Here is an 11,325-nt window from a genome sequence, read left to right as displayed (position 1 = left end):
CACCTTCTGATGGACGAGCACATAGTAATCATAGTAATGACTAATATTTGTTGGGCACCTCCTCCGGGCCAGGCTCTGTTCTGAGGGCTTTGTGCGCATGGTGTCATTTTACCTTCACGAACACCTGCCAAGGAGCATATGGTCAGCACAGCTCAGCAGACAGGGGCCTAAGTGCCTGAGTTTGAGCCCCTGAGGGCATGACCCTGCGCCAGTGACTTCCCTTCTTGGTCTGGAGTCTCCCCAACTCTAAAAGCGGGAATAGCAGCAGCACACACCTCCTGTGGCAGCTGCGGTGGTGCACTGACGGGTTAACACAGATGCAGGAGTGCCTGGGCCAGGCCTGGCTCTCAGCGAGTGCTCATTATGTGATCGTTGTTATTGTGTGTGTCCCCATTTTACAGACCGGGGCACTGAGGCACAGAGACACTTGGTCACTCAGGGAACACGTAGTAGCGTCATGACTGGCACCCAGGCCTGTCTGACCCAGAGCCCTTGCTCGTAAGAAATTACATGCCCAAGTCAGATGATCCTGGATTCGAGACCATGTTCTGGCTGTGGGACTCTAGCAGTTAATTTCCTTTCTCTGAGCCTCAGCTTTTCCACCTGCACAATGGGGTTAGTGATTGCCCCTGCCTCCTGGGGTGGTTGCGAGGATTAGACGAGTTCACGCAGGTAAGGACAGAACTTGGCACAAGTGCTCAGTTAACAAAAGTGACCGTGACCTCTCCTAACTCTGCTTCTCTGTGCCCGGCCCAGTGTGGACTCTTAATGCACCACATCCCACCCTCAGTATAGCCCGTGGAGGGAGGAACTTGATCCCTGTTTCAGAAATGGCCTTGAGGCTCAGAGAGGGCAAGCCCCTTGCCTAAGGCCACAGAGCAGAACTGCGGGACTCAGAATAACACAAGGCAGATTCCCCGGCTCCAAGCTTGGCCTGGGGTTCCAGCTTGGGACTTCCACGATGACCCCTCGCTGAGGTAGACCCCTCCTCTCTCTGGGCCTCAGCCTGCAAGCTGGGGGCTGTCTTGGAAGACCCACAAGTCCTGTTCGGACTCCTGCAGCATCAGGCAGCAGGAAGCCGTTCCCTCCTCCCCCTCCGCCCAGACTGGAGCCCGGCTCAGAGGCCCTGGAAGGTCACGGAGCTGGCGCCCCCGCAGTCCGGCAAAGGCCAGTGGGGTCTAGTTACTTGCTGAGGGTGGGGAGGGATATTGTCTGGGGGTCTTGATAGATGAACTGCCTTCCCCTGCCAGCAGGCAAAGGAGCATGCTGGGAACCCTGTCCCCAGGTCCCATTAAGCCCTAAGACTTAAATAACTGCTGACTGGTAACCTGGGGAAGGCCGTGCCTGCACTCCCCTTGCCGTCCTGGGTCATCAGGGCTCCGAGGATGGCACCCCAACTTGGAGGCAAGAAGTCTCCTCTTCCATTTTCAGGAGGGAGCAGGTGATGCCCAGCTCTGAGTCACTACAGAGGGCCCCACTGGGGTTTCAGGCTCCTGGCCTCTGCAAGCCAAGGTTGAGGGGGGGCTGTCGGGCACTCGGGCCCAAGGTCCCTCCACCCTCTGCCACCTTCTGCCAGCCCCAAAGAAGCGGGTGCTTAATTATCCGGTTACTCTATCCCCACTTGGCCAGGCAGCTAAGCCCAAACATCTGGCCCCAGGGCCCGTGGCCAGGATGGGCAGCCAGCCCCCACCAACGGCTGGTCCTGACGTTGGACACCTCCCACGGGACATCTGAGCCCAGTCTTGTGCCTGCCAGATTGCAACAAGCCCAGAACAGTAGCTACAGAGGCCTAGCAAGCTTGCCACAGAAAAAACGTTTGACAAAATTAACCCCCATTCATGATTTACAAACACGTTCACACACATACACACGCGCACGCGCACACACTTTGCTAAGTAGGAGCAGAGGGAAGCTCCTTAATCAGATAAAGGGTGGAAAGGGGGGCCCTGATCTATTTCCCACGGGCAATGTGACCGACCATACAGAAAACCTCAAAGAGTCAAGTGGACCAGTGTTTAGCGTCAATAAGAGTTTAGCTAGAATTCAAGAGCAGTACTGTAAAATCGTGTTCTCACAAAACCTTGCACCTCCAAGTGTGACCCATGGACTAGAAACATCAGCCTCACCCAAGAGCCGGTTAGAAAAGCAGAATTTCTGGTGCCACCCCAGGCTTGCTGGATTGGAATCTGCATTTTAACAAGGTCAGGGGTTGGGGAGGTGGTGGGGAGGGGCGGGAGTGACGCATAGCTGCCCAGGAGCAGAACTAAGAATGTCCACTGCAAAGGATGCCGTCTCTGAGCAGCCTTGCCAGGCTGGCCCCCTTCTGGGTCCCGGGTGAACTCTTCCCCACAAGCAGGCTGTGGTTTGGGTGCAGCGCCATGGGTCTGGTGCTCTGTGGTCAGTAGCCGTACTGACGGTGCTTCGTGATTTTGGATGTTGTATTTTGCAGTTGATGATTCTGTATTTTGAAGTTGATGGGACAATGGAGCATGCTCTGGGCGCTTCCCCAATAGGTTCTGGTGGTCAGATTCCCGGCTGTCCACCCTCGGGCAGCCTCCATGACTCCTCACCCCCTTGAGGGTCAAGATTATCCTGGTGCCCAGGGAGTGTGACATTCAATAGCACATGGGGGTGGTACAGGGAGGGAAAATTTTTTTTTTAACAAGAAATTCCAAGTTTGTGTTTTGCACTGGACACCTACAAATTTTGTAACTGGTCCTGCTTGCACACTTGGGGTTCCCCCACAGAGGGGAGGTGGGTAGCCAGAACGTCCTTGGTGATCATGGGCCCAGGTACACTCTGAGGGGCTGAGCTGGCGGTACAGAACAAAGACTTCAGAATCAGGCCAGAGCTGGGTTTGAATCCAGACTCTGCCACCGTTTGTCTTGAGGATCTTTGGAGAGTAGGGGCCTCCACAGTGTCTTCTGTCCAATGGGGAGAGACGCGTGCGGGTCCTGGTGGTGAGTAGGTCCTGCATGCAGCGCTATCAGAAAAAGGGCAGGGCTTTTCCCTTTTCCTTCTCTTTTTAATAGGAACTCAGAGGCTCAGAGACGGGAAGGAACACAATCAAGGTCTCAGCATGAGAACCTCAGAAATGCCCGTGGGTTTTTTCTTTTGCTGTTGTTGTTTTTGGTTGGTTTGTTGGTTTTTTTATACACCCTCATGAAGGTAAAATTGACATGCCATAAAATTCACCCTTTTTACACATACCATTTGATGATTTTTAATACCGTCAGAGACTTCTGCAACACTCAGCAAATCTAATTTTAGAATGTTTCCATCACCATCACCACCCTCTAAAAGAAAACCTGTACTCATTAGCAGTCACTCCCCATTTCCCCAGGCAATCATTAATCTCTCTTCCTCCGTGGATTTGCCTGTTCTGGACATCTCACATAAATGGACTCCTACAGCAGATCGTCTTCTGAGGCTGGCCCTGCTTTGCTTCATGATTTTGAGGTTCATCCATAATGCCGCGCTTGTCAGTGAGTCTTTCCTTTTCACGGCTAAGTAATACTCCACTGTCGGAAGAGACTGCATTGCTTTTATCTCTTAGTCAGTGGACACTTGGGTCGTTTCCACCTGTTGGCTATTGTGAATCATGTTGCCGTGGACATTTGGGTGGATGCATGGTTTTATTTCTCGTGGGCATATACCTAGGAGCGGAACTGCCAGGCCATACGGTAACTCCATGTTTAACATTTCAGTCCTCCAAAGCGGCTGCCCCACTTTTTATATCCCACCAGCCCTGGGAGAGGGCTCTGACCCCTCCACCTCCTCAGCAGCACGTGTGACTCTCTGTCTTTCCATTATGGCCACTGCCTGGATCTGAAGGCATTTCAACTTTCCTTTTCTATCGTCACCATATAGGTGCCCCAATTCTGGTCTCCAACAAGGAGGGGACGGCCACTTCACCAGCACACAACCACACGCTCACACAGCTCTCACCTGCACTCACAGTCTCCCACACTCACTCCCACATGTACAACTACCTGCCCTTCCCAAACGTTGCTCACACTCACACTGTCACACTCATGCCCTGTCACGTTCCCACCTGCAAAGAGTAACACACTCACACTCATCCTCGCTCTGTCACACGCACACCCATGCTCACACACGTGTGCTTGTGCCCCTGCCCCGTCCCCTCAAGGCCCCGCCCCAGGTCCTGAGTGGGATACGCCTGCAGCTTCAGACCGTGGACCTTGGACAGGAGCTGGCTTGGGTTCGAATCCTCCCTCTGCCCCACCTGCTGTGTGAGCTCAGGCAGGCATCTTGGCTGCTCTGGGCCCCCTGCATGCACCCTTGAAGTGGGAGCATCTTAGGGACCCCCTCCAGTGCCATCAGCAGGAGCCGCCTGCTGGGAGCTGCTTGTGGGGCGAGCAGCTCCCCTGGTGCGGAGTATCACGATTAGTCCTGTGTGTCAGGTAATTAAGCAGCTAATACTTAATTAGCCCCCTTCGGGCCCTTTCTCCGGCCCTGCTGCTGGGGCCAGTCACTGAGTCATTATCACCTCCCAGTTAATCCCCAGCTGCTGCCACCAGTTAGCGCCCTCTGTGGCCTCCCCCTGCCCTCATTCAGCTCTGCTCCTCTCTCACCCAGCTGCACCCCTGCCCCTGCCCCCTCCAGCTTTTTTGGGACACATTCTTGGCCTCGCTGCCTGGGCTATTTCAGATTCATGGATAAGGCAGCAGCAGGTCCTGCTCAGGCCCCCCCTACTGCACCCACCATCTCATTGTCTCCAATGACCCCCTACTCCAGGAAGCTCACCTGGATTGCCCAGGACAGGAGCCCATGTCTTCAATTCTAGATTGAAAGGGTCCTTGAGGTCACTCCACACATGCTGCCACCCCTTCCTCCACTAGGCAACACCTTGTTGGTCACAGCAGGGGCCCTGGTGGCAGGGGTGATGCAGGGGCCAGGGACACACGATCCAGCCCTGAGTTGTAGCCTTTCTCTGGGCGGGTGGCCAAGGAGGGCACAGAGAGGAAGAGAGAGTGTTTGCAAACAGGGCTGCTGCCAAGAAGGGGCCAGGGCGAGAGGGGGGAAGGTGTGAAGGAGAGAGGGGCCCAGCTGGTGACTGGCAGCCACGCCTGTGGGACTTGTCATCCCAGCTACACACACACACACCACCCCCCATGCAGGCTCAAGGTCTCACACGGATCCGGTGTCTGCACAGAGTGAGATACACTCAGACTTCCATCCCCCACCACACACACCCAGTCACACAATTACATGAGCACACGGGGGCTCAGATGCCCACGGACACTCAAAATGAACGCACTCCTGTCATCCACATTCAGTGAAACACGTTCGAGCCCTCACTGTCTCTCTCTGTCTCACACACACACCATTACTTGTACACACACACAGATTCAGACCCTCACAGACAAACAAATACATAGAAATACACACTCCCGTCCCATCCACAAACAGCTGGACGCTTTCAAGCGTATCTGCAGAAATATGTGCAAACAGTGCTGACACAGCACGGACACTCGCCCCCAGACACACTCACACGCGCGCACCCAGCCTGCATCTCCCACCATCACCCTGTGCACCACTTCTGCGTTCTTTCTATCTCTGTGTGCCTGTCTCTCTGCCTGTCCCTTTCTGTCTCTGTTTCCCTTTCCCTCTCTCCTCCTCATCTCTGTCTCTCCTCCAGGATACGCTCTCCTGTGCACACACACATACGCGCTGTCCTTCCAATCCCAGACTGACGGACCAACAGCGTCGTGGGGACCTAAGCGCCAGATGGACTTTATTTGCAGAGAGCGGCTCAGGAAGGAGAGATGAGACAGCAGTTATCAAGAGGGCCTGGACCGGGCACGTGGGAGGGGCAGAGGGGGTTAGGCAGGGAGCAAAACTCAGCAAGAGAGAGACCACCAGGGCAGAAAGACAGGCATACGCGGAGGGAGGCGGTGCAAACCCAGATGGGTCCGTTTATTGAGCAAGCATCTGTGGACCACCTACCCGGGGTGGGATGGGCCTTGCTCGGTGGGTCTGTCAGAGAGCAGGGCAGGCCGGGATCCCTGCCCTCCTGGAGCCCACCTTCCAGCAGGACACACAGAATAACCACGATGAGCAAATAAATCTATCGGACAACGAGAAGGGAAGGAGCGTCACAGGCAAAAGGGGAGCAGAGCGGGTGGGGGGGCTGGGAGGGCAGGCTAGGCCCCTGCAGTGTCCCTTTGCGGGTGGGGAGGCCAGCCTCACGGAGGGAGGCTGGCAGGAGGCGGCAGATGAGCCAATCACACCACAGGCCAAGGGAATAGCAGGCGCTGTTCCAGGGGAGATGGAGAAGGCCGTGGACAGATCCGGGGCGCTCAGAGATCACACAGATGGCCAGGCATGGGGAATCAGAACAGGGGACATGATGAGGCAGGGACAGACAGACAGCAGAGCAGCCAAGAGCCACGCTGAATGCTGAGGAGACTCCGGATGGGGTCCCTGCTTCCCTTCCCAACTCTCCCCAGGAGGGCTGGGCCCCAGCCTCCCTCATTCTGTGTCTCCCTCGTACACCTCCTCGGTTTCCCCCTCCCGCTGCCTCCAGGGTTGCCCCAGGTAGCCCCGGACAGAGCTCACGGGGCTCCTCCTTCGGGGGTGTGGGTCCAGCAGCCCCCACAGGAGAGTGTCTGCCACGGGCGTCAGGCCAAACCAGGGCTGGGGACGGTCCTGGGGTTGGCCCGAGGCCTGCCAGATGACAAAGTCCTCATAGAAGGGGTCAGCCTCGGCCAGGGGCTGGTCCCAGGGGAAGTAGCCAGTGAGGAGGCAGAACAGCAGGACCCCTAGTGCCCACGCGTCCAGGGCAGGCTGGATGGGCAGGCCCTCCGGGAGGGGCGGGGGGCCGCAGAGCTCGGGCGCCGTGTAGGGGATGGGCGGTCCGGCCAGGCGGAGCAGGGTCCCGCGGGGCCGCGTGTGGCCGAAGTCGGTCAGCTTGACCCGCTGGCAGGCCGGGTCGCACACCAGCACGTTCTCCGGCTTGAGGTCCCGGTACACCAGGCCGAGGGAGTGGATGTGCTCCAGGGCCGAGGCCAGCTGGACCGCGCAGCGCTGGGCCGCGGGCTGCGGGAGGCCCACCTGCGGGGCACGGGCGTCAGCGCCCACCGCGCCTCCCCGGCCAGCCAGACCGGAACGGGCTGGCGGAGCTTGTCCTCGGCCCCAGGGAGCAGCGCAGGGGAAAGGGGGATGGCTGGGTGAGGCCTGAGAGCCCCGGGGCCCGGTGAGAGCCCGCGAGGGCTGCTAAGCTGGGCGGGGCGCGGTGTTGATTCCGTGGTGGTGAACCCCACGAGAGCCGTGGGCCCCGCGTGTCACCGTGCAGTGCGCGTGATCCCTGAGGCCCAGGTTGGCGGGGCGTTCGAGTGGGACCCCCTGAGGCTCTGGGAGGCCGACCCACCTTGGGCTGGATGAAAGCGATGAGGTCCCCGTGCAGGACAGGCTCGGTCAGGAAGCTGTAGGAGTTGGCCGACTCGACGCCAATGCCGTAGGCTGCCACGATGGCCGGATGGGGGCCCAGGGAGAGGCCCACACAGAACTCGTACAGGAAGCCACGCAGGGAAGTGGAGGCCTTGGGGAGCTGCTTCAGGGCCAGGGTTGTGCCTGGAGGCGCAGGGACAGGTGTGGGGGAGTGTGGGAGAGCCCTGCTGCCCCTCAGCCTGGACTCTCTCCAACAGGCCATCTCCACCTCCTCCAAATCCTGACCCCCACCAAGCCCACCCTAAAATAGCATGGCCACCCAAACACACCAGTGGTAGTAATAATAATATTAATTATAGCATTGAGTGAGTTCCTGCCCTGCTGTCTTGGAACAGGTGGAGGAGGACCACGAAAACTGAACTACAACTCCCCATGACCTTGTTGGGCCCCTCGTTCTGGCAAACCCATGCCAAAAAGCCCTGCTCGAGGCGACTGGGGAAAAGACACCGTGCACTGGGTATGAGACCCCACGAAGGAATTATTATGAATTTTGCCACCTGCAGAAATGACTTCCTAGAATGGAAGCTCCCAGAAGGCAGAAACTCTGGTTTCTTCAATTTTTGTTTCTTTTTCATTATGGTCCTTAAAAAGCTAAAAATAGAGTTGCCATAGGATCCTGCAATCCCACTCCTGGGCATACATCCAAAAAGACAAAAACTCTACTTTGAAAAGACACGTGCACCCCAACACTCATAGCAGCACTGTTTACGATAGCTAAGATGTGGAAACAACCTAAGTGTCTATTGACAGGTGACTGGATAAAGAAGTTGTGGTATATTTATGCAGTGGAATACTACTCAGCCATAAAAAGAACACAGTAATACCATTTGCAGCAACACGGATGGATGGACCTAAAGATGATCATACGAAGTGAAGTAAGTCAGACAGAGACAAATATCATATGGTTTCTTCAATGTTTGAGTCACCAGCTGCCAGGAGCCCAGGCTTGCCCACTAAGAGGCTGTGTTGATGGAGGAAGGTGGTCTCTGTGCCTGAAATGCTAGCCATTCCCAGCTGGCTGCAGCAGGGCCTCCTCTGTGCATCGAGAGTGCCCTGAGTTCCTGCCATTGTGGCACCTGCCACCAGCTATTTTGTCATCTGTTCTCCCACCCGTGCCATGAGCCTCTCGGAGCGCTCTGTCTTCATGCCCCAGTGCTGCCCAGCCCAGGGAGGGCATCTAGGAGGCCTCAAGGTGCACATTAAATGAAGCGCAGGTGGACGAGGCCTCCCAGCAAAAGCTGTTCCCTGTTACACGCGCGCCTCCAGGCTCTCTGACGCCCCAGCTCTGCGTCTCTCCTTGCATCCTTCTCTGTTATGGGCTGACTCGTGTCCACCACCAGCAGCCCTACCCCCGCCCCCTGCAAAACTCACACGTCAAAGTTCTAACCCCCCGGGGCTCACAGACTAGGGCTGTGTTTGGAGATCGGATTTTGAAAGAGGTGAAAGGAAATCATTGAGGTGGACCTTCTTCCAGTAGGCCTGGTGTTCTTATAAGAAGAGGAAATTTGGACACAGACATGCACCCAGGGAAGACCACACGAGGACACAGGGAGAAGGTGGCCATCCATAAGCCAAGGAGAGAGGCCTCAGGAGAAGCCAGCCCTGCCAGCACCTTGATCTTGGACTCCCAGCCTCCAGAACGGTGAGCCCAGTCTGCGCTACTTTGTTATAATAGCCTTAGGAAACGTACACCCTCTCCCCGTTCAGGCTGAGAGCTCCCCGAAGGCGGGGCTGACCTCCCTGGGTGTCCAGCCCACCCCCAACCCCAGACAGGGCTGACCCCTCCGGTCTCCTTGGAAGATATTGACCAGATTGGGGTCGGGGGAGCATGCCTTGCCCACCCACTGGGTGCTAGCCTCGCTGAGAGCCTGGCAGACAGCATGACTCTGAGTCTTCCCCACAGTGACCACTAAGCCAGCCACACGTGAGGGCCATGGTGGGGGCTCTGTCTTCCTCCCCGTGTCGCCAACAACTCGAGCAGTGACGTCTCCTGGAGAGTCACAGTTCTTTCAGAGAAGGAATCTTCACCCACTTTCTAAAGGAGGAGGCTGAGGTTCAGATAGGGTAGGGGGGTTACCAAGGACACACAGCCTGGAAGGGGCAGAGACAAGACTTGATTCAGGTTTCAGACGCCCCAGCCTTGGCTGGCTTCTGCCTGGGCTCACGCGCCTGCCCCCCCGCCTCTGTCTCCAGGCCCTGGTACCTTTCTGACGGTGAGTGACCAGCAGGACCTGGCCGAAGCGGCCCTGGCCCAAGGGACGCACTTGCTGGTAGAGCTCATCCACCTCGGCTTGGACCAGGGTCTGGGCGCTCAGGGCCATCGTGTCCTCCAGCACCAGGGCCGCCTTCTGGCCCTGACGCAGCTCCTCTGCCGTGAGGCCCCCCAGGTCCTCATCAGCTCTGTTCTCTGCAGCCCCCATCACCAACTGTTCCTCATTTGAATGTTTGCCAGGCATCTCTGCAAGGGCAGAGGAGAGAGGGTGACCAGGACTCAGACCAGGGGTGCCAGACCAGGGGTCAAGGGAGGAGGGGCTGGGGGCCTGGGCCCCTGGGTCTGAGGGAGGGGGATGGAGGATCATTGGCACAGGCCGCTCTGACTCAGTTTCTCTCTTTATTAGAGGCGTCTGTGGAGCAAGGAGACCAGTCCCTGGTTGGGGTGAGGTCAGGCTCGAGGCCACAGATGTCCCTCACCCCGCCCCCACATCCCTGCGCCATCTGATGGCCTGAGGATGAAAGATGAACCAGATAACTCGAGACACCCCCCCACCTTGTTTCCAAAGCAAACAGACTTGGGCCCTGGGGGTGGATGAGCAGCCTCAGTCTCCTAAGAGAAAACAGGTGCCCTCTGCCTGCAGGGAGAGTGGGCTGCACACACCAGGGCCCGGGCACGCCTGGGTCCTGGAGGGGAGCAAGCACTTGGGATCCATCCCCAAGCCCTTAAAAGGCCTGGGGTCCAACTCTCACAGCCCAGCCCTTTTGCCTCAGACCTAGGATTCCGGGACCCCAGTCCCTCCTCCCTCAGACGCAGGAGTCTGGGCCCTCAGTTCCTCCGCCCTCAGACCCCCGAGGCCTGACATCCAGCTGACCCCTCTGCTGGGACTTCATACAATTCACACGCTGTGAGACCCCCAGACCTTGTGTCCCTAACTCAGCCCCTCTGCAGTGTCAAGGTCTGTAGACGAGCCCCTGAGGGACCCAGGACTCTGACCGCCTGGCTGGCTTCACTCTCAGGTGCTGCCTACCTCAGGCCATTTGACCCTTGCCTCCTCCTGACCCGCTCTCCAACCTCCAGACCTCACCTTCTCCAAAGCTTGCCTGACCCTTCGGCTGCCCGCTGTGGTCAGTGCCCAGTACTAAGAGCCCATGCCAGCAGAGGCCTGCCCTGGAGCAAGACCCCGCCCCCACCTAGGGGGTCGTAGCCCCGCCCCAGGCCTCGCCCCTTCCACCTCACTCGGGGGAGAGCGACATCGTGTGTTATCTCCCAGAACTGGCTGTGCCCAGACAGATGTCCCAACCAGGAAATCAGACCGTCTTCCCTCACACCCAGGGGCCCAGGCCCCCAGGTCCTCCTCTCTCAGACCCAGGGTCCAGACCCCCATTCGCTCCCTCAGACCTAGGACAGGAGTCCAGGCTCCCAGCCCCTCCTCCCCCAGACCCAGGGGTCCAGATCCCCAGCCCCTCCTCCCTCAGACCCAGGGGTCCAGACCCCCCAGCCCCTCCTCCCCCAGACCCAGGGGTCCAGACCCCCCAGCCCCTCCTCCCCCAGACCCAGGGGTCCAGATCCCCAGCCCCTCCTCCCTCAGACCCAGGAGACCAGACCCTCTGTAGGGGATGAAATCATTTCCCTAGCTT

The 11,325-nt window shown here is 57.9% G+C and overlaps 1 protein-coding gene across 1 annotated transcript; it reads right to left on the bottom strand.

Moving 5' to 3' along the window:
* Positions 1-6,495: 6,495 nt before the first annotated feature.
* Positions 6,496-9,929, bottom strand: SBK2 (SH3 domain binding kinase family member 2). Its single transcript, XM_031681683.2, has 3 exons — positions 9,677-9,929; positions 7,394-7,596; positions 6,496-7,077 (listed from the first exon to the last, which is right to left on the bottom strand). The coding sequence occupies exons 1-3, from the start codon at positions 9,927-9,929 to the stop codon at positions 6,496-6,498; spliced, it is 1,038 nt and encodes a 345-aa protein (XP_031537543.1).
* Between the last annotated feature and the right edge of the window lie 1,396 nt (positions 9,930-11,325).

This window comes from Vicugna pacos, chromosome 9 (genome assembly GCF_048564905.1).
Source record: "Vicugna pacos chromosome 9, VicPac4, whole genome shotgun sequence".
In the NCBI taxonomy this organism is placed as follows: Eukaryota; Metazoa; Chordata; class Mammalia; order Artiodactyla; family Camelidae; genus Vicugna; species Vicugna pacos.
Note: the sequence above shows the minus strand (reverse complement) of the source record. Positions and strands in the feature narration are given on the sequence as shown.